Below are 25,362 nucleotides of genomic sequence, written 5' to 3'. Positions count from 1 at the left end.
GGTTTGTATAGGGCACAGAGTGGGTGGGTGCAGGCTGGCGTAGGGGCGTGGTGATTGGCTCAAGTGTTACCTAGGAGGTGTTTCCGTCTGTGGCGGCATGCTGTTACAATTTCGCTGCGCTTGTTGAGGGATGACAGGTCTGGACGGTAAATAATAAACAGTTTCTCTTTCAAGCATAGGTTGCATCTTTTATTACCACTATTGTAAGGTGTGCTGGATGCAAGAATTTGCCATGTTATTGAATATTCAACATTATTGTCTTTGAGGTCCCAAATGTGTTTGCTGAGTTCTGTGGTATTCCGCAGGTTTTGGTTCCTGAAAGAAGCCTTGTGATTGTTCCATCTGGTTTTGAACTCTCCCTCGGTTAATCCTACATATGTGTCGGATGTGTTAATGTCCTTGCGTGTTACCTTAGATTGGTAGACAACTGATGTTTGTAAGCACCCCCCGTTGAGAGGGCAATCAGGTTTCTTTCGACAGTTGCAGCCTTTGTTGGTTTTGGAGTCGCTCTGTCCGGGGGCCGACGGCTCATTTGCAATTGTTTTGTTGTGGTTTGAGATGATTTGTCGTATATTGTTCATACAGCTGTAGCTCAATTTCATGTTGTTCTTGTTGAATACTTTTCTTAGGGTGTTGTCTTTGGGAAAGACAGAAAACGAAACGACATCATCTGGTACAACCCCCCATACAGCAAAAACGTCTCAACTAACATTGGACACAAATTCCTCAATCTGATTGACAAACACTTTCCCAAAGACAACACCCTAAGAAAAGTATTCAACAAGAACAACATTAAATTGAGCTACAGCTGTATGAACAATATACGACAAATTATCTCAAACCACAACAAAACAATTGCAAATGAGCCGTCGGCCCCCGGACAGAGCGACTCCAAAACCAACAAAGGCTGCAACTGTCGAAAGAAACCTGATTGCCCTCTCAACGGGGGGTGCTTACAAACATCAATTGTCTACCAATCTAAGGTAACACGCAAGGACATTAACACATCCGACACATATGTAGGATTAACCGAGGGAGAGTTCAAAACCAGATGGAACAATCACAAGGCTTCTTTCAGGAACCAAAACCTGCGGAATACCACAGAACTCAGCAAACACATTTGGGACCTCAAAGACAATAATGTTGAATATTCAATAACATGGCAAATTCTTGCATCCAGCACACCTTACAATAGTGGTAATAAAAGATGCAACCTATGCTTGAAAGAGAAACTGTTTATTATTTACCGTCCAGACCTGTCATCCCTCAACAAGCGCAGCGAAATTGTAACAGCATGCCGCCACAGACGGAAACACCTCCTAGGGAACACATGAGCCAATCACCACGCCCCTACGCCAGCCTGCACCCACCCACTCTGTGCCCTATACAAACCATGGTATGTGAATGCTCCCATTAAAATCTCCTGATGATTGAGGGAACCCCCCTCATGAAACAGGCCTGTAGAGATGAAATAGTCTTGTGATTTTTTTTCCCACACATACATATACATATATATATATATATATATATATATATATATATATATATAAACTGCCTCGAAAGAAAATAGTGTTACCTTGGTGCCCTTCCAACTTGCCCTGGTGCCCTAAAATATGAGCCTTGACCTTAAAAAGTTCAAATTCGAGGCCTGTGAACAGATAAATGTGAAGGAGCTACGGTGCCCTGGACAGCTGCATTAATTTGTAATTTGCTAACAACTTTTTTAGAGCACGATAGCGAAGAAAAGTGCTGACTTGCTCGGGGAGCATTTTCAAGCTGCATTTAACAGAAGAATTAGAGCTGTCAAAGTTTAACGCTTTAACTCGTGCAATTATTCACAAATCATTATTGTATCAATCATATAGGACCGCAGATTAATCACGCGGTTTATTTTAACCACACGTGCTCCTTTACTTGAAACGCGAATGGTTGCCTGAAAGGCACCGCAGGTTGCTTTAAGGTCAAAGATCCGGTCAATGCATGTGTCAGTGCAAAGATGAGTGAGGAGACTGCGAATGGTGTGTTCGCTGGAAAATGTATCTTCAAAATACACCCCGACAGAACTTTAGATCAAACTGTTAAAAACTGAAAAGTTTATTTTAATTATACACACAATACGGCAATTACATAACGATCAATCAAAGGTGTAACCTGCCTGGTTTAGTTCCGCCAGGGACTTGAACCTGGGTCGCCGGCATGAGAGCTACCTAGCTAAAAGCCAGAGCTATCAACCCGATAGTCAGCACTGGTATTGAGATTGTCAAAGTGAGGTTTGCTAATATACACATGGCTCAGCCACACTGGCACACAGGCCCCCCAAAAATGATTCACTGCCTCCTGGCTCACCATTTCTCCTGGAATAATAGTGTTTGACGGGGCTGAGGTCAAAGCTATCTGGTTTACCAAACTCACCCAACCATACCTTCATACTGAGCTTACTTTGTGCACTCAGTGCAATAAAATGTACTTGAATCTGTGACCCTCCTGTACATACCGTTATGGCAGTGTCAGAATGCCAGTGCACCTAGATTTAGTATTAGATTATGCAAGTGTGCCTAATAGAATACCTGCAGTCATGTGGTTTTAATGGAATGCAATATTCATTAAAACAGTCAGATGTATTGGCATGCTTATTTAGGAAAGTCTTATTAGAAATGATGATGGATGGCTCCTAGCAGATGTCAAGTATTAAAACATTAGAGACAAATGATTACCTCATATTTTAGCATTTTATACAGTGACTTATTTTACAAATTTAGTCACTCACTTGTGAATCATCTCTAATGCTGATGCTTCGATTGTGGAACCTTTGGGGCAATCAACCTTAGGCCCTTTACCACCAAAGTTCTTGGAACTTCTGGTCTATAGGGTCCTGGGCAATTATTTTGACTCGGGGGCCCAAATTTAGAGAAAAAAATGTGTCTGGGGGCCAGTATGTCTATTTTTTAGGAACACTAATACAAAACCTCACAATAATGTCTGATTGAAAGCTAAAAACGTTATGACAGACCGACTTAAAAAACGGAATGGAATTTTACATTTTTTTACTGAATGAGACACCCAGAATGTACATGCAAATAAACAATGTGGGATTTACAATATTAACTATGAACGATAAAACACTGAATATTGACACACTCTCTCAATCGACATAGTTTACAATCAAGCGAAACACAACAAAAATGCAACAAACACAGCGAAATATGAACGCAAAGGGTAAAAAAAAACCCACCTACAATCTGATATATCTGATACATCACTAAGCTTTAGAACTTTGTTTTAAAAATCTCCTTCCGCGTCTGTCCCTGACACCCGTATTTCAGGCTGGCCGCTCTGGAAACACTCTGTGGAAACGCTCTACACCCACACTGCTTGGTGCCTCGTCTGAACTGCTGTGATTACCATAGTAACTAATTAGATTACCATAGTAACTAGTATATCATGCAAAAGCGCAGATTCCAACCATTGAAATACTTTGTATAGTTCAAGACTTGCGCTAATTTGAAAACATCACTGCACATCATCATGGCAGCTACAGTTTCCATCCTAAAGACCTAAAAAATATATTTGGGAATGTCCGGTGGGCCAGATTAAAAAGCTTAACGAGCCCATGTGGCCCCCCGGGCCTTAATTTGCCCAGGTCTCGGGTTGAGGTTAGTAACTGTCACTGACTACTTTTACAACATATAATAAAGTAAATAGTTAATATTTGAAGTCATTTACCTTCGTTCCACTGTTGTTCTACCTCCTTTTTTCACATTCATCCAATGAAGTCAGAGTAGTAAGCAGCTGAGGTCGCCGCTTCACACTTCTCGTAGCTTCGCATAACGAAATGAAGTTTGTAAAAACTAATAAACAACAATAAACTGCAAACAGTTTAAAGAATGTGGCTTAGTAAAAACAGTCAAAAATAGTTCCACTGATCAGCGTTCTTCAGCACACAGATGCCCCACAAAAGTTCCTGCATTTTGAAAGCTCTTTTTGTTCTTCTTTCTCTTTGTTGTCAAGTTGGTTGTAATGGAAATACACAATAAATAAGAAATAAACAAGTCGCCATGTATATTCCAATGGCCAGGGGTCAGCAACCCGCGGCTCTAGAGCCACATGCTGCTCTTTAGCGCCGCCCTAGTGGCTCCTTGGATCTCTTTCAGAGATGTGTAAAAATGGAAAAAGATGGGGGAAAAAATTTTTTTTTTTGTTTTCATATATTTTCTGTAGGAGGACAAACATGACACATACCTTCATAATTGTTAGGAATCCCACTGTACATTTATTTGGAAAGGACCGTTTTGTCCTACTAATTTCAGCGACCCTTGAACTCATCGTAGTTTGTTTACATGTGCAACTTTCTCTGATGCTGCCACAGAAAGATGTGTTTTATGCCGCTCTTTCTTTGTCTTATTTTGTACACCAAACGTTTATGCTGTGCGGGAATGCACAAAAGTTAGCTTTGTTGATTGTATTGATTTGCTGGAGTGCTTATAAGGCATATTTGGTCAAACCATGACTGCAAGCTAATCGATGCTAACATGCTATTTAGTCTACCTGAATGTACATATTGCATCATTATGCCTCGTTTGTAGGCATACTTGCGCTCATTTAATTTCCTTTACTTATGTCCTATGTGTATTTAATTTACATTTGCATGTCTCATAACACATTATCTGTATGTAATATTGGCTGCATTTCTCATATTTGTTTGCATGGTATGTTGTTTCAGACTACAGCAAACGTTACCCAGCTCGCAAATATAGTAATAAATCCATTAGAAGAAGACAGCCTGCCGTTTCCTTAACTTGGATACACACATGCCATTCTAAGACAGTCATTTCCAGGAGTCAACTCACCATCTTAGAACCCTGCGTTTTACTAATGATTTCCAATGTTGCAAAAATATGTAGAATAAAAATTAAAATACAACATTTCTATCAGTGAAGATTTGCGTCAGCCTTTGATAGTAGGCTAATATAGACACTTACATCATGTGTTGCCTTCATTATAACACTTATATAAGACTTTTAAAGTAATTTTGATAGTAGGCTAATATAGCTAATATAGACACTTACATCATGTGTTGCCTTCATTACAACACTTATACAAGGCTTTTAATTTTTTGCGGCTCCAGACAGATTTTATTTTTGTATTTTTAGTCCAATATGGCTCTTTCAACATTTTGGTTTGCCGACCCCTGCAATGGCGGTCGTGGGCTTGAAAGAAAAGTTTTAGGAACGCCCCCAACTGTGTTCAACCAATCAGTGTTCGCCCGTCCCCGAAAAGGTTCTGGGCAGAGGTGGGTAGAGTAGCCAGAAATTGTACTCAAGTAAGAGTACTGTTACTTTAGAGATTTATTACTCAAGTAAAAGTAAGGAGTAGTCACCCAAATATTTACTTGAGTAAAAGTAAAAAGTATGTTGTGAAAAAAATACTCAAGTACTGAGTAACTGATGAGTAACCTGTTCGTTTAATGATGACGGCAACAAATAATGCATAAAAACATAAAAATAGCAATGAGCAAATTCAGAGCCAGGAATATCTCTTAAGCAACTAAAACAATAATATATATATTAAATAATAATACTTTAAAGGGGAACATTATCACAATTTCAGAAGGGTTAAAACCATTAAAAATCAGTTCCCAGTGGCTTATTTTATATTTCGAAGTTTTTTTCAAAATTTTACCCATCACGCAATATCCCTAAAAAAAGCTTCAAAGTGCCTGATTTTAACCATCGTTATATACACCCGTCCATTTTCCTGTGACGTCACACAGTGATGCCAATACAAACAAACATGGCGCATAGAACAGCAAGGTATAGCGACATTAGCTCGGATTCAGACTCGGATTTCAGCGGCTTAAGCAATTCAACAGATTACGCATGTATTGAAACGAATGGTTGTAGTGTGGAGGCAGGTAGCGAAAACGAAATTGAAGAAGAAACTGAAGCTATTGAGCCATATCGGTTTGAACCGTATGCAAGCGAAACCGACGAAAACGACACGACAGCCAGCGACACGGGAGAAAGCGAGGACGAATTCGGCGAGCGCCTTCTAACCAACGATTGGTATGTGTTTGTTTGGCATTAAAGGAAACTAACAACTATGAACTAGGTTTACAGCATATGAAATACATTTGGCAACAACATGCACTTTGAGAGTGCAGACAGCCCATTTCAGGCGCGCTAAGAACATATATTTTTCCACGATTTCGGCACTCAGGTTAACTATACCTAAATAGACACAAAATACTGCATTACACAAGACTACCCGAATGTACTCGAATGATTGAAAAAATAAATGTTTTTAAGCTAAATTATTGGTAAACACAGTTTATGTATAATAATTTACGTAAAACCACGAGTAATGAATAAAGTTTTCATCAATTAATATATTCTGTAGACATCCCCTCATCCCCTCTCTTTTCCTGAAAGCTGATCTGTCCAGTTTTGGAGTTGATGTCAGCATCTACTTTGAGTGTCGCAGGATATCCACACATTCTTGCCATCTCTGTCGTAGCATAGCTTTCGTCGGTAAAGTGTGCGGAACAAACGACTGACCATTTCGTCGGCTTTCCCCACAGCCTCGTATTTTGAACAAATGTCATCCAATTTCTTGCCACTTTCGCATCTTTGGGCCACTGGTGCAACTTGAATCCGTCCCTGTTCGTGTTGTTACACCCTCCGACAACACACCGACGAAAGTGAGAAAATGGCGGATTGCTTCCCAATGTGACGTCACGTTGTGACGTCATCGCTCCGAGAGCGAATGATAGAAAGGCGTTTAATTTGCCAAAATTCACCCATTTAGAGTTCGGAAATTGGTTAAAAAAATATATGGTCTTTTTTCTGCAACATCAAGGTATATATTTAAGCTTACATAGGTCTGGTGATAATGTTCCCCTTTAACATAAAACAAATTAAGGCAAATTGAGCCACAATAACTTAACAGCACCATAGGCTCAGTCGGCAGAGATTACAAAGGAAAATAACAAGTTAGCCTTTACGCAAACCATAAACTGATAGGTGTGGGCTGCACCTGGGAACACACTGTGCACTTCTGACTGATGTTTCTATTCATGCGTGAGTGTGTGCGACTGTGCGTGTGAGTGTGTGTGTCTGTATGTCTATGAGGCTGCAGTGCGTTAATAAATGTCCCCACACGATGTACATTTGACAGTGATTCATAGAAGAAGCTAACATCAGCCTACGGTGACAGCCAAAATATCTACTAACGTTACTTACCGCCATGTGCTTCCTCAAATTTGACGTTGAGTTCATGTAAGCTTAAGCTTGTTAATCATGTGACCGCCTGACTCTGTTTGATTGGTGAAACTGAGTGAAACGTCACCAGTGACTGCATTTGATTGGTGAAACGCAGGCATGCGATAGATCCTACTTTGAAGGTCTGTCTGACCAACCAAAACAAACAAAGTGTGCATTAACAGATCGATAAAAATTAGTAGCGAGTAGCGAGCTGAATGTAGATAAATGGAGTGGAGTAAAAGTAGCGTTTCTTCTCTATAAACATACTCAAGTAAAAGTAAAAGTATGATGTATTAAAACTTCTCTTAGAATGTATCCCAAAAGTTATTTAAGTAGATGTAACAGAGTAAATGTAGCGCGTTACTACCCACCTCTGGTTCTGGGTCACTTGGAAAAGTCCCACCTAGCGAGGAGGAGCTTCAAATGGTTCCGGAAGAACTAAATGTACCCGCGTAGTTTTTGGTCGAAACACTACTCTATTTAAGTAGAGAAGTGGGGAAGTTCCTAAAAAAGTTCCTGCGGCGGAAAAGGGCCTAATGCCCCCTTGTTGACCTGCATTGACTAAAACATCCTCTAGAGGGAGCACCACATGTATAATATTTATCTTGTGTGCTCAAGTTCATCTTTACTGAAGTCAACCCTCTGGTACCGGCAATATGCTATGGCTTGTGTCTCATGTTACGCTGTGCATGCATTCTCCCACACTCCCTGAAATACTCCCACCGCTGACTGCCTCAACAAATTGTCAACACACGGTTATTAAAAAAGTTCCTTCCATAAAAGTATAAAGGCCAATATTTCTAAATTGCAGAGAGTAACAGGCAGCTATTAGGATACGATGTTTAATGGGATAGGCCTTTATATGCACTTTTTATTTTATTATTTATTTTATTTGAGTTGTTTTATAATACAGTACATTAATATGAAACAATAATAATAATACTATTTATAATAAATAGTAATATAATATGTTATATAAAAAATGTTTGTATGCAAATATGTACACACATAACATATACATATATGATATCATATAGATCAGTGGTGTCAAACGTACGGCCCGAGGGTCGGATCAGGCCCGCAAAAAGGTTTTATCCGGCCCGCGGGATGAGTTTGCAAAGTATAAAAATGTACCTGAATTTTTTTAATGAAAGAAACAGCTGTTCTAAATGTGTCCACTGGATGTCGCAATAGCAATTCTTTATAAATTTGTAGATGATGCTCCATATGTACAAAATAAACCACAGGATCAAACTACATAAATAACATACTGTAATTTGATTTTGATATAATTTTTTAATCTTGATGGATTGAAAATTAACACCAATGAGTTGACTGATAAACAGTATCACATCATTTATTCAGAAAATATAAATAACGACAAATAAAGAATAAAGAATAAAGAATACTATTAACCGTAACATGTAAGTGTAAAAAACAAACAAAAAAAACCAACATTATGATTTGTACAATTTCAGAATGTGCCTGTTCTATTTTTGAACAAAGAAAACAATCTGAAGTTGTCTTTATTTTTAAGTTATTGTGCCGTGATTTTACCAGTTCGGCTCACTTGGGAGTAGATTTTTGTTCTCCATGTGGCCCCCGATCTAAAATGAGTTTGACACCCCTGAGATAGATAGATAGATAGATAGATAGATAGATAGATAGATAGATAGATAGATAGATAGATGCCGGGTGGCGTATTAATGTTTAAAAAGGAGTACCGTATTTTTCGAACTATAAGTCGCAGTTTTTTTCATAGTTTGGCCGGGCTCCAGTGCGACTTATATATGTTTTTATCCTTCTTTATTATGCATTTTCGGCAGGTGCGACTTATACTCCGGTGCGACTTATACTCCGAAAAATACGGTACTATGTTGAAAAAGGAGTGTCAGAGTCTGTCTGCCTACTTATAAGACGCTACTTGATTGCACAAAATCACCTTTAATCAGGCAGCTGAGTGCATTCATTTACCACAGAAATGAGGAACTGATAACTACTTCTTTTATTGGGCTGGTTAGTACAGGTTACGTCGGCACCAGTGCCCTAATCGAAGAGAGAGTTTAGGTGTTAAGATTGATAGCTATATAGCTAGGGGGATATTTATAATGGCTGTTTTGAGTCATTTTCAGTAGATCGCAAATTTATGAAGCTATATATACAAGCTGTACAGTGACTACCCTAAAGCATATGCATTACTTTTTTATTCTTATAGTATCGTCCCTTGAGAATATGTAATGAAATGGTTCCATATGTGAAGAGTACACTCACTTTTGTGAGATCCTGTAGATACAGTAGGTTTTATTTTGTTAAACTTGTAGGAAAAGATGGTGTTGATTCATTACCTGAATAAAAAGTGTTGATTTTCAAAAGCTCCTTCTCACAGGTCTGGAAGAACCTCTCCTCAAATTTTGCGTAATATCTTTTCACAGTGTCTTCATCGGTGACTGGAAGATGAAGAGAAACACACAAAAAAAGACTATTAAGGTCTTTGAAGTCATGCAAAAACGGAGAACAAGAACAGGCAGGTAAAAGTGAAACAAGTTGAAAGCCGAATCAAATGCATTGTATAGGGAAATAGTATGTTGTGGCCAGTGACCTGTACTTTGCATTGGTTTCTTGGGGGAGCAGCACCAGCAAAAGGGACTTAAAACGGATAGACAAACTGATCCGGAAAGCCGGCCAAACTATTGGCACGCAGTTGGAGGCGTTTGTGTCAGTGAGGGACAGGAGGACACTGGACAAACTGCTCGCCATCATGGACAATCGTGCCCACCCACTCCATCAGATAATTGAGGGACAGCAGAGCTCATACTCCAAAAGGCTCCTTCAGCTTCGTTCCCACAGTGTTCGATTCAAGAACTCCTTCATTCCGCACTCCATCCAGCTGTATAATCACTCGCCATACAGCAATAGATGATATCTGCCTATTACCTGACCGCTTCTACGTTAGCTACCTCTCTTTGTTTATAATGTATATTTTCTGATGGATCTACTCTCTATTTTATGCTGCGCCTTTTTTGTTTTTGCTGCAGGTGTTACATATACTGTAATATTGGACATGGTAATTGAGATGTGTTTATACCAGTGGTTCTTAACCTGGGTTCGATCGAACCCTAGGGGTTCGGTGAGTCGGCCTCAGGGGTTTGGCGGAGGTCAAGACACACCCGACTCATCGTGTAAATAAAAACTTCTCCCTATCGGCGTATTACGGATACGACAACAGCAGAAGTTACACTGATTTGTAGGTGTGTAATTTGTTGTGAGTTTATGCACTGTGTTCGTTTTGTTCTTTGAACAAGGTGATGTTCATGCACGGTTCATTTTGTGCACCAGTAAAAAAACATGGTAACACTTTAGTATGGGGAACATATTCACCATTCATTAGTTGCTTATTAACATGCAAATTAGTAACATATTGCCTCTTAACTAGTCATTATTAAGTACTTATTAATGCCTTAATCGGCATGGCCTTATTATAACCCTAACCCTCTAACCCTGGCCCTAACCCTCTAACCCTAACCCTAACCAAAAAACTCTAAATTAAGTCTTTGTTACTTAGAATAGGTTCCACATACTAAAGTGTTACCAAAAACATATAAGTTTGTCTTGAATTTGAAAAAAAAAAACATTTTATTTTTCACTTAAGAAGGGTTTGGTGAATGCGCATATGAAACTGGTGGGGTTCGGTATCTCCAACAAGGTTAAGAACCACTGGGTTATACTGTATATATTATATAAAATATAATATAATATAATTTATGGTAAATTAAATGGTAAATGGGTTATACTTGTATAGCGCTTTTCTACCTTCAAGGTACTCAAAGCGCTTTGACACTATTTCCACATTCACCCATTCACACACACATTCACACATTGATGGCGGGTGCTGCTATGCAAGGCCTTGACTGCGACCCATCAGGAGCAAGGGTGAAGTGTCCTGCTCAAGGACACAACGAACGTGACGAGGTTGGTAGAAGGTGGGGATCGAACCAGGAACCACACTCCCAACGGCGCCACGCCGTCCCCATATCTGTATATATAATATGTAAATATTACATGTTATATTTTATATTGCTACTATGGTACATTGTTAGTCTACTTTATACCTGCATTATCCTTTCCAACCTTACCCTTTCCATCCTTTGTAACTGAGCTACTGTGTGGAACAATTTCCCTTGTGTCTAAGTCTAAGTCTAAAGTAGCTGCAAAATCAGATACAATGGTAATGTCACCTCATAAACACCTGCCTCATAAATATCAGCTACTAAAAAACACAACTGTTAGAGGGAGAGGCTTTCTATTCGGCAAAGTAATAAGAAAAAGATGCCTTAGGCACCGGTATGTCAATATCCCTGCATGCACACATACATACACAGTTGAAAAGGTAAAAAAAACAGTAATTTAGTGTCTTCAAAGTCCCACAGCTTTATAGGACAACAAATTATGACTGGGGAAAAAACACGCGCTGCAGGAGAAAATCTAATAGGAAAAAGAAGTTTAAACAACAGATGTGGTACAAATTAACCTTTCACTTTATATAAGAGAAAATCTTGGAGACAAAAAGCAGCGCGCCTGTAACAAGATCCTTAATGTAATGGAAAACGGTTGGAAAATAGGACATGTGAATTTTAACTACGGACGTGCAGCTAACTACAAATACAATGATTATTTGCAAAAAAAAAAAAGTTTATCAGTTTGAACATCAAATATGTTGTTTTTGTAGCATATTCAACTGAATATGGGTTGAAAATGATTTGCAAATCATTGTATTCCGTTTATATTTACATCTAACACAATTTCCCAACTAATATGGAAACGGGGTTTGTAATTTGTTGTGCAGTTGTATCCTTTAAAGTGGCCAGTGAGTGTACTTTTGGTCAGGTCAGGTTTACCTTATGAGATAATTGAAAAAAACGAGAAAAGGTGATGCACATAGTCATCAGTCTGTATACTTGACGCGGTGACCTATTCGCTGTCTGATGGTCCTGTTGAATAACTGAGTAGCTTGCATGTCAATACGACATAACAGAACGACTAATCCAATACGCTATTTGCATTGGGCTTCATCTGAGTTGTCATTCAGTATAGAAAGGTAATGCTGCTAATTGGCATTTACAGAGATTGATAGGCACAGGGATTAAAAAGGTTGGACAAGCACAACATTGCTATTGTGTTGGCGTTACATATCTAGTTTTTGACCATAACGTAAAATCATCTTGTGTATTGACTATAGTAGACTCCTTTAATCACCCAAAACCTCAAACATTTAAAACAAATACCTTTCCTTAAAGTCATACACAAACTGAGAATTTAATGTTATAATGCAAAATTTCAATTTTAAAACAGTTTACTTCCACAAATGGGCCTTTATTTCATGTTTGTAGTACAGGTAACAGCACAGACAAAAAATATCTAATTAGAACCACAGAATTGGAAATGTAAATTATTGTACAAACCCCGTTTTCATATGAGTTGGGAAATTGTGTTCGATGTAAATATAAACGGAATACAATGATTTGCAAATCATTTTCAACACATATTCAGTTGAATATGCTACAAAGACAAGATATTTGATGTTCAAACTCATAAACTTTATTTTTTTTGTGCAAATAATCATTAACTTTAGAATTTCATGGCTGCAACACGTGCCAAAGTAGTTGGGAAAGGGCATGTTCACCACTGTGTTACATGGCCTTTCCTTTTAACAACACTCAGTAAACGTTTGGGACCTGAGGAGACACATTTTTTAAGCTTCTCAGGTGGAATTCTTTCCCATTCTTGCTTGATGTACAGCTTAAGTTGTTCAACAGTCCGGTGGTCTCCGTTGTGGTATTTTAGGCTTCATAATGCGCCACACATTTTCAATGGGAGACAGGTCTGTACTACAGACAGGCCAGTCTAGTACCCGCACTCTTTTACTATGAAGCCACGTTGATGTAACACGTGGCTTGGCATTGTCTTGCTGAAATAAGCAGGGGCGTCCATGGTAACGTTGCTTGGATGGCAACATATGTCGCTCCAAAACCTGTATGTACCTTTCAGCATTAATGGCGCCTTCACAGATGTGTAAGTTACCCATGTCTTGGGCACTAATACACCCCCATACCATCACAGATGCTGGCTTTTCAACTTTGCGTCTATAACAATCCGGATGGTTCTTTTCCTCTTTGGTCCGGAGGACACGACATCCACAGTTTCCAAAAACAATTTGAAATGTGGACTCGTCAGACCGCAGAACACTTTTCCACTTTGTATCAGTCCATCTTAGATGAGCTCAGGCCCAGCGAAGCCGACGGCGTTTCTGGGTGTTGTTGATAAACGCTTTTCGCCTTGCATAGGAGAGTTTTAACTTGCACTTACAGATGTAGCGACCAACTGTAGTTACTGACAGTGGGTTTCTGAAGTGTTCCTGAGCCCATGTGGTGATATCCTTTGCACACTGATGTCGCTTGTTGATGCAGTACAGCCTGAGGGATCGAAGGTCACGGGCTTAGCTGCTTACGTGCAGGGATTTCTCCAGATTCACTGAACCCTTTGATGATATTACGGACCATAGATGGTGAAATTCCTAAATTCCTTGCAATAGCTGGTTGAGAAAGGTTTTTCTTAAACTGTTCAACAATTTGCTCATGCATTTGTTGACAAAGTGGTGACCCTCGCCCCATCCTTGTTTGTGAATGACTGAGCATTTCATGGAATCTACTTTTATACCCAATCATGGCACCCACCTCTTCCCAATTTGCCTGTTCACTTGTGGGATGTTCCAAATAAGTGTTTGATGAGCATTCCTCAACTTTATCAGTATTTATTGCCACCTTTCCCAACTTCTTTGTCACGTGTTGCTGGCATCAAATTCTAAAGTTAATGATTATTTGCACAAAAAAAAAATGTTTATCAGTTTGAACATCAAATATGTTGTCTTTGTAGCATATTCAACTGAATATGGGTTGAAAATGATTTGCAAATCATTGTATTCCATTTATATTTACATCTAACACAATTTCCCAACTCATATGGAAACGGGGTTTGTAACAAAATAATGGCAATTGCAGGCCCATCTCAATAAATTAGAATATTGTGCAAAACGTATTTGATTTCCAGGAGTTACATTAGGACAAATCTACCAATTAAAGGCCCAGGAGGTTTTTTCAGTAACTGTTTTGATTAGTGCGTGAACCAGCACAATATTTAACTTAGGGATACACGATAAATGTATCACGCTTATTGGGACCAGAATTATCATTACTACCGCGGTATTGTTGAATGTGCTCAAAAAGTACTTATCCACACAACTACACACACAAAAGACACATTTTTCAATTAGTTGGAAAAAATATAAAAATCACCCAACTTACTGTGAAATTGAGAAAAGCAATAAAATATATCACTCTGTGTATGTGAATAGTAGTAAAGTATAAGAGTTTCACTTTTCCCATTGAACAACTGAAATAAATTAGCTTTAAAAATACTGTAATTTAATAAGATGCACCTTTATATCCTGGCTGGTCTGTACAAAATTGCTGATGAATAAATGTTCAGGTTGGGTATCATGTAGAGATGTCCGATAATATCAGCCTGCCGATATTATCGGTCAATAAATGCTTTAAAATGTAATATCGGAAATTATCGGTATCGGTTTTTTTTTATTATCAGTATCGTTTTTTTTTTTTTTTTTTTTTTTTGTTAAATCAACATAAAAAACACAAGATACACTTACAATTAGTGCACCAACCCAAAAAACCTTCCTCCCCCATTCACACAAAAGGGTTGTTTCTGTTATTAATATTCTGGTTCCTACATTATATATCAATATATATCAATACAGTCTGCAAGGGATACAGTCCGTAAGCACACATGATTGTGCGTGCTGCTGGTCCACTAATAGTACTAACCTTTAACAGTTAATTTTACTCATTTTCATTAATTACTAGTTTCTATGTAACTGTTTTTATATTGTTTTACTTTCTTTTTTATTCAAGAAAATGTTTTTAATTTATTTATCTTATTTTATTTTTTTTTTTTTAAAAGTACCTTATCTTCACCATACCTGGTTGTCCAAATTAGGCATAATAATGTGTTAATTCCACGACTGCATGTATCGGTTGATATCGGTATCGGTAATCAAAGAGTTGGACAATATTGGAATATCAGATATCGGAAAAAAGCCATTATCGGACATCCCTAGTTGATTCATAACCCAACTATTGGGTTGTGCAATTTAGTGCTCCTTGACCCAATAGCTGGTTAAAAACTTTACATTTTACTGCTGGTTTGTCCTACTCTTTCCCAAACACTGATCAAAATTATTTTTATTCCACTAAAATATACTCAAAAGCAAGATATGAGTGACATTTTTTTTACAAGAATTGCCGTCTATGGTCATAGTAGTTCTTTCTATACAGCATGCTAAAATATTTTCATGTACATAAAATGTAACATGCAGTACAAAATGGATGGATGGATGGAGATTAATCCAGAATATAATTCCCTTCAAGAAAAAAGTACCTTTATAATAAAAAAAAAAAGCCTTTTACCCAAAAAACAACAACTCAAAAATGGTTCATAGTTTTGGAAACCCAGAAATTTTGTTAAAATACTACCCTTATAACCCAAAAAATTGATTGCTCTTCATAAAAGGGTTGGAATTGGAGGTTAAATCACCAAAAATGATTCCCGGGCACGGCCACCGCTGCTGCTCACTGCTCCCCTCACCTCCCAAGGGTCGATCTAGGGTGATGGGTCAAATGCAGAGAATACATTTGCCACACCTAGTGTGTGTGTGTGTGTGTGACAATCATTGGTACTTTGACCGTACTTAAATGTATAATGTATTTATATTATTCACATGTGAATAATACTGTATAATAGACTGTATTTAGACTTAGACACACTTTAATGATCCACAAGGGAAATTGTTCAACACAGTAGCTCAGTTACAATGATGGAAAGTGTAAGGATGGAAAGGACAATGCAGGTATAAATAGACTAATATAGCGATAAAAAAATCTATCATATATGCGAATATATACATAATGTGTACAGAATAATATATATACAGATATATTATATTATGTCAATAACATATATACAATATATACCAATGACCATGTACAATATTACAGTATATACAGTATATGTGAAAGCAGCAGCATAAAATAGAGAGTAGATCCAGCAGGAAATAGAAAATAGACATTATAAACATTATAAACAAAGAGAAGTAGCTATTTATGTTATTCATATGTGAATAATGCTGTATAATAACTGTATTTATATTATTCACATGTAAAAAATACCCAAGTGTTTATTGTCCATTGTGAGTGAATTGTGGTGCTGAATTTCCCCCAGGGATCAATAAAGTACTTTCTATTCTATTCTATTTAACTTTTAACTTTTTAAAAATAACTCAATAATGTAACCCAACATTCGCAACTCATAAATTGGGTTAGCAAAATAACCCAGCATTTTTTAGTGTGCAGGTATTTTGTTTTTGACAGAGGGGGCAGATATTCCTCACCAGTAAAATGTATTTGTATTTTTATATGAGAATTTCATACATTCAAATGTGCCTTTTTCCCCACTTGAAAGCCATGTGTGAGGGAACAGATGATGAAAGTGTCAACTCTTTGTTCTCCCGCTGACCCACAGTGCAGGTGGGGAGAACACACACACACACACACACACACACACACACACACACACACACACACACACACACACACACACACACACACACACACACACACACACACACACACACACACTCACACACACACACACACACACACACACACACACACACACACACACACACACACACACACACACACACACACACACACACACACACACTTCCTTTTAGTCCCATGGAAGAACAAAGACGAGCATTATCTTTACATTCATCCTCACACAAGGCGTCAGCCACCAGCCTGTCAGTCATTATCATGTTATCATCTCCTCAGCTGCTGCATGAGCATGCGTGAGCATCATTTCATTACACTGGCTCAGCTGCCCTCCTGTAAAATCCAATGAAACATAATCATCTCAACTTTCTAAATTCATGCAGTGATTCCGGAACATGTGGCTCATCTTTAATTGAATCAACTGAGCGTTTGGTGTAAATGCCAGCGTCTGTTTCAGCTGCACGTTATGGCTCCTCATCAAAACTGGATGGAAGACGGATTCATTTCCATCACCTAATTGACAAAGGCAGACACAGCTGAATTTATTATGGGATCAGTATAAAAAAATTTAATATTACAAATTCCACAATATTTTCTTTCCTTCAAGATAATTATAACATATGTCACAATATTGGTGTTAAGATAGTGTTTTTGTTTCATTGTTTAGCTATAGGTTTAGTTGGCAATGTGTATTATTTATCACTCAATTTTAGGTTTTTTTCTTATGTTTTACTTTTGGTACTGTATGTAAAATAAATCCTAGCCTATTCTACTGTAGTGAGAATCTACATATATACATATATATATATATATATATATATATATATATATATACATATATATATATATATATATATATACATATATATATATATATATATATATATATATATATATATATATATATATACATACATACATATATATATATATATATATACATACATACATATATATATATATATATACATATATATATATATATATATATACATATATATATATATATATACATATATATATATATATATATATACATATATATACATATATATATATATATATATATATACATATACATATATATATATATATATATATATATATATATATATATATATATATATATATATATATATATATATATATGTGTGGCGACTTGTCCAGGGTGTACCCCGCCTTCCGCCCGAATGCAGCTGAGATAGGCTCCAGCACCCCCAAAAGGGACAAGTGCTAGAAAATGGATGGATATATATATATATATATATATATATATATATATATATATATATATATATATATATATATATATATATATATATTTATTAGGGGTGTGGGAAAAAAATCGATTCGAATTCGAATCGCGATTCTCACGTTGTGCAATTCAGAATCGATTCTCATTTTTTTGGGGGGATTTTTTTTTTAATTAATCAATCCAACAAAACAATACACAGCAATACCATAACAATGCAATCCAATTCCAAAACTAAACCCGACCCAGCAACACTCAGAACTGCAATAAACAGAGCAATTGAGAGGACACACAAACACGACACAGAACAAACCAAAAGTAGTGAAACAAAAATGAATATTATCAACAACAGTATCAATATTAGTTACAATTTCAACATAACAGTGATTAAAAATCCCTCACTGACATTATCATTAGACATATATTAAAAAATAAAAAAAGAACAATAGTGTCACAGTGGCTTACACTTGCATCACATCTCATAAGCTTGACAACACACTGTGTCCAATATTTTCACAAAGATAAAATAAGTCATATTTTTGGTTCATTTAATAGTTAAAAGAAATTTACATTATTCCAATCAGTTGATAAAACATTGTCCTTTACAATTATAAAAGCTTTTTACAAAAATCTACTACTCTGCTTGCATGTCAGCAGACTGGGGTAGATCCTGCTGAAATCCTATGTATTGAATGAATAGAGAATCGTTTTGAATCAGGAAAATATCGTTTTTGAATCGAGAATCGCGTTGAATCGAAAAAAATCGATTTTGAATCGAATCATGACCCCAAGAATCCATATTGAATCGAATCGTGGGACACCCAAAGATTCGCAGCCCTAATATATATATATATATATATATATATATATATATATATATATATATATATATATATATATATATATATATATATATATATATATATATATATCCTAGAACGTCATAGTAGAGCGCAGACCTCCACCAATAGTGATATTAGGGGTGTAAAAAATATATATATTTTCAAATTAATATCAATTTTTGCTTGTAAAGATTTTTAATCGATTAAAAACAATTAAAAAGAAAACAGAAGAAAAAAAAATGCTGTTTTCTTTTTTTAAGCAGTCCTGTCCAGCCATCATATTGTTGATTGTAGACCATTCATTCCACAAGCCGATGTTAAAAGGCTCTGAGCACTCCTTTATACACAATCAGGATGGAGCGCCTCAGAGGGGAACCATAATGGCTCTGTGTCTTCAAGGCTTTGCAGTGGCATACCGAAAAACTGTATATCCCTGCTTAGGCCAGGGGCATTTTTGGCAGAATTTCAATAAAAACACTCAATGTGAAAGCCATTGATGTTAATCCTTTGTCTTACCATATTAGACTTAGACTTAGACAGAGTTTATTGATCCACAAGGGAAGTTGTTCCACACAGTAGCTCAGTTACAAAGGATGGAAAGGATAAGAATGGAAAGGATAATGCAGGTATAAAGTAGACAACAAATTTACCATAGTAGCAATATAAAATATAACATATACTGTATGTAATATTTACATATTATATATACAGTATATAATATATACTGATATATTATATGTTTGTATAATATATACAATATATAACAAATACCAATTACCATGTAAAATATTACAGTATATGTAACAGCTGCAGCAAAAAAAAGGTCAGCATAAAACATATACAAACCCCGTTTCCATATGAGTTGGGAAATTGTGTTAGATGTAAACATAAACGGAATACAATGATTTACAAATCATTTTCAAGTCATATTCAGTTGAATATGCTACAAAGACAACATATTTGATGTTCAAACTGATAAACTTTTTTTTTTTTGCAAATAATCATTACCTTTAGAATTTGATGCCAGCAACACGTGACAAAGAAGTTGGGAAAGGTGGCAATAAATACTGATAAAGTTGAGGAATGCTCATCAAACACTTATTCGGAACATCCCACAGGTGAACAGGCAATTTGGGAACAGGTGGGTGCCATGATTGGGTATAAAAGTAGATTCCATGAAATGCTCAGTTATTCACAAACAAGGATGGGGCGAGGGTCACCACTTTGTCAACAAATGTGTGAGCAAATTGTTGAACAGTTTAAGAAAAACCTTTCTCAACCAGCTATTGCAAGGAATTTAGGGATTTCACCATCTACGGTCCGTAATATCATCAAAGGGTTCAGAGAATCTGGAGAAATCGCTGCACGTAAGCAGCTAAGCCCGTGACCTTCGATCCTTCAGGCTGTACTGCATCAACAAGCGACATCAGTGTGTAAAGGATATCACCACATGGGCTCAGGAACACTTCAGAAACCCACTGTCAGTAACTACAGTTGGTCGCTACATCTGTAAGTGCAAGTTAAAACTCTCCTATGCAAGGCGAAAACCGTTTATCAACAACACCCAGAAACGCCGTCGGCTTCGCTGGGCCTGAGCTCATCTAAGATGGACTGATGCAAAGTGGAAAAGTTTTCTGTGGTCTGACGAGTTCACATTTCAAATTGTTTTTGGAAACTGTGGATGTTGTGTCCTCCGGACCAAAGAGGAAAAGAATCATTTGGATTGTTATAGGCGCAAAGTTGAAAAGCCAGCATTTGTGATGGTATGGTGGTGTATTAGTGCCCAAGACATGGGTAACTTACACATCTGTGAAGGCGCCATTAATGCTGAAAGGTACATACAGGTTTTGGAGCAACATATGTTGCCATCCAAGCAACGTTACCATGGACGCCCCTGCTTATTTCAGCAAGACAATGCCAAGCCACGTGTTACATCAACGTGGCTTCATAGTAAAAGAGTGCGGGTACTAGACTAGCCTGCCTGTAGTCCAGACCTGTCTCCCATTGAAAATGTGTGGCGCATTATGTAGCCTAAAATACCACAACGGAGAACCCCGAACTGTTGAACAACTTAAGCTGTACATCAAGCAAGAATGGGAAAGAATTCCACCTGAGAAGCTTAAAAAATGTGTCTCCTCAGTTCCCAAACGTTTACTGAGTGTTGTTAAAAGGAAAGGCCATGTGGTGAACATGCCCTTTCCCAACTACTTTGGCACATGTTGCAGCCATGAAATTCTAAGTTAATTATTATTTGCAAAAAAAAAATAAAGTTTATGAGTTTGAACATCAAATATCTTGTCTTTGTAGTGCATTCAATTGAATATGGGTTGAAAAGGATTTGCAAATCATTGTATTCCGTTTATATTTACATCTAACACAATTTCCCAACTCATATGGAAACAGGGTTTGTACGTCACAGCAGCTCAGATGAGAAACAAAGCAGAGTGGGCGGGGTTTGTTTTCAGAGCAGCCAGCCCAAAACGCGTGTGTCAGAACCAGATGCGGAAGCAGATTTTAACAACACATTTCTGCATAAAAGTGATAATATATCATATTGTAAGTGTTAATTACCCTTTGCATTCATATTTTGCTTGATTGTAAAAGATGTCAATGGAGGAGCTGGTCTGAGAAGTAAAAGAGGAGCGATGTTCATATGTTGTTAATACTCAGTGTTTTACTGTTTATAGTTAATATTGTAAATCCCACTTTCTTTATTTTCATGTACATTTTGGGTGTCCCATTCAGTAAAAAACTGTAAAATTCAATTTTTTTGAGGTGGTCTGTCATAACGTTTTTAGAATTCTATCGGACATTGTGACTTTTGGTATTAGTGTTCCTGAAAAAAAGGGACCCAAACACACATACTGTACAGCAGATTTTTACAGCTAAATGTGTATATATCATTTATACCTACATATACACATTGGCCCCCCAGACACATTTTTTCTCAATGTGGCCCCGCAGTCAAAATATTTGCCCAGCTCTGTTCTGAACATTACTATTTTAGACTGCATTATTTAGGCTATAAAAATGTAATTCAAAATAACACATATTGGACATTATTGTGATTATTTTCTATAGTGTTTTGAAGCCCTTTCACGTAAAAGAAAAAGCCAGCAGGTAAATACCACATGCTTGCAGAGGTAGACGCGGCTGCACACGGAGACACAAGAAATTGAGCTGGTGGCGAGAAAAAAACCAACTCTTGACTTGACCTAGAGTATTCCCATGGCGGGCCGGCTGTAGGCTGCAACGGCCTCCTTCCCCCGTCCCCCACTCAACTCGTCTTCTGTAGATTGTATAAATAAATGATGAGACAGCTCCCCCCTGATCCCGACTACCACCACACTTCTCCCTCAAAAACAATCTACAGACGCACACACACACTTTTCCCCCTGCAGGTTCTTGTATTTCCATACAGGAATTCTGCCACATGACCCTAACTCAAGTAAATAAATATTTCAAGGAGACACTAACCCCTTATCAGTAAAATGATTTCGGCACACATAACCTCATAATGCTCATCCTGTGTGCATTATGAACATTAGAGGAAATAAATACCGTATTTTTCGGACTATAAGGCAGTGTTTTTCAACCTTTTTTGAGCCAAGGCACATTTTTGTCATTGAAAAAATGCGGAGGCACACCACCAGCAGAAAACATAAAAACATTAAACTCAGCGGTTGATATTGACAATAAAAAGTTGTTCTTGCAAGTTTTGGATAAGACTTCAAACCATAACCAACCATGCACGACTATAGCTCTTGTCTCAAAGTACTGTCACATCACGCTGTGACTTATTTGGGGTTTTTGATGTCTTCTTGTGTGTAGTGTTTTAATTCTTGTCTTGCACTCTTATTTTGGTGGCTTTTCCTGTTTTGTTGGTATTTTCCTGTAGAAGTTTCATGTCTTCTGTACATTGTTGATTGTCATGTCATATTCGGATGTAATTTGTGGACGCCGTCTGCTCGACACGGCGTAAGTCTTTGCTGTCGTCCAGCATTCTGTTTTTGTTTACTTTGCAACCAGTTCAGTTTTAGTTTCGTTCTGCGTAGCCTACCCTAGCGTCAATGCCTTTTGTTTATTTTTGGTTTAAGGATTAGATACCTTTTTACCTGCACACTGTCGTCTGCATATTGTGATCACAACAAACCATGTTTCCGACATCTACAAAGCAATTAGCTACCGGCTGCCACCTACTGATATGGAAGAGTACAACATGGGTACTATGCCGCGCTCTAGACAGCACCGACACTCAACGGCACATTTGCAGATTATTATTACTGGTTTGCAAAAAATATTTTTAACCCAAATAGGCGAAATGACATATTCTCCCACGGCACACCAGACTCTATCTCACGGCACACTAGTGTGCCGCGGCACAGTGGTTGAAAAACACTGCTATAAGGCACACTTAAAATCTTTTTTTTTTCTCAAAACTCGACAGTGCGCCTTATAACCCGGTGCGTCTAATGTACAGAATCATTTTGGTTGTGCTTACCGACCTCGAAGCTATTTCATTTGGTACATGGTGAAATGATAAGTGTGACCAGTCGATGGCAGTCAAACATAAGAGATACATGGAGACTGCAATATGATGGCAGTCACACACAAGAGATACGTGTAGACTGCAATATGACTCAAGTAAACAACACCAACATTTTATATGTTCCATTGAAAATATAGAACATTACACACAGCGCTCAAAAATCTATCAAAATGTTTAAGTAAGACTTTGATAAGCTATGAAGCCGCACCGCTTGTTGGATTGTACTAGTATCATTATGGTTTGTGTATAAAGTAAGACATATTATCTGGCGTTTTGTTTCGCAATATTATGCAAAAGCAACTTGTCTTACCTTCTGGTACATGCTGCTCTGTATATGGGATCTGCATAAGTCCTGAAAAAGTGTGTGAGTCTGCCACTGTAGTCCGTGCCGACGCCGTAGTTGATAAGCTTCTTTCTTTTCTCTATCTTCTTGTTATGGGACATTCATCCTCCGCTGTTGCCATTTCTAATATAAAGTAGTGTAAAGTTCTTACTTATATCTGTCAGTAAACTCACCATGAAAGCGCTAAAACATACCGGTGTAGTGAGTTTACATTATTCACCTAAGGAATAGTACCGGTCGGACGGTTTTTCACGGGACACATTTCAGACGGCGTTGTTTTGTTTCCGGATTAAAAGATGCTGCTTCGTTATTGATTTAAGTAAAGTCTGAATGCCATTAAAGCAGTTAGCTCCATCTTTTGACACTTCTTCCACTCCCGTCCTTGCACGCTACACCGCTACAACAAAGATGACACGTAAATAAGACCGCCCACAAAACGGCGCATCCTGAAGCGACTGTCAGAAAGCGACTTGAAGATGATCTGTAAAACATAATCTATGCAACATTTTGACCAAAGAACACCATTACATGTTATGTAGACCACAATGAAGTGATTTCCATTTAGAAAATAAACAAAAAAAGACTCCATTAATACGCCCTATATATGAATATGCGCCTTATATATGAAAAAATATCGAAAATAGAATTCATGCTCCTTATAATCCGGTGCGCCCTATGGTCCGGAAAATACGGTAATCAATGAATAAAACAGAACACATTTGTTAAACAGCTATTTCGCATCACTTTTTATAAGAGATGTCCGATAATGGCTTTTTTGCCGATATCCGATATTCCGATATTGTCCAACTCTTAATTACCGATTCCGATATCAACCGATACCGATGTATACAGTCATGGAATTAACACATTATTATGCCTAATTTTGTTGTGATGCCCCGCTGGTAACAAGGTTTTCCAAAATAAATCAACTCAAGTTATGGAAAAAAAATGCCAACATGGCACTGCCATATTTATTATTGAAGTCACATAGTGCATTATTATTTTTAACATGCCTCAAAAGAGCAGCTTGGAATTTGGGACATGCTCTCCCTGAGAGAGCATGAGGAAGTTGAGGGGGGCGGGGTTGAGTGGGGGTAGGGGGTAGCGGGGGGTGTATATTGTAGCGTCCCGGAAGAGTTAGTGCTGCAAGGGATTCTGGGTATTTGTTCTGTTGTGTTTATGTTGTGTTACGGTGTGGATGTTCTTCCGAAATGTGTTTGTCATTCTTGTTTGGTGTGGGTTGACAGTGTGGCGCATATTTGTAACAGTGTTAAAGTTGTTTATACGGCCACCCTCAGTGTGACCTGTATGGCTGTTGATCGAGTATGCTTTGCATTCACTTGTGTGTGTGAAAAACTGTAGATATTATGTGATTGGGCCGGCACGCAAAGGCAGTGCCTTTAAGGTTTATTGGCGCTCTGTACTTCTCCCTAC

General features: G+C 37.5%; 1 protein-coding gene across 1 annotated transcript in view; it reads right to left on the bottom strand.

Moving 5' to 3' along the window:
* The window catches only part of xpr1a (xenotropic and polytropic retrovirus receptor 1a), a 215,797-nt gene that overhangs the window by 76,267 nt on the left and 114,168 nt on the right, over positions 1-25,362 (bottom strand). The window contains exon 3 of the mRNA XM_061977801.2: positions 9,605-9,706. Coding sequence (XP_061833785.1) covers positions 9,605-9,706 — 102 coding nt within the window. The remainder of the gene's footprint in view (positions 1-9,604; positions 9,707-25,362) is intronic.

The sequence above is a fragment of the Nerophis lumbriciformis genome, linkage group LG18 (assembly GCF_033978685.3).
Source record: "Nerophis lumbriciformis linkage group LG18, RoL_Nlum_v2.1, whole genome shotgun sequence".
NCBI lineage: Eukaryota > Metazoa > Chordata > Actinopteri > Syngnathiformes > Syngnathidae > Nerophis > Nerophis lumbriciformis.
This window is presented reverse-complemented; position numbering and strand designations above follow the sequence as displayed.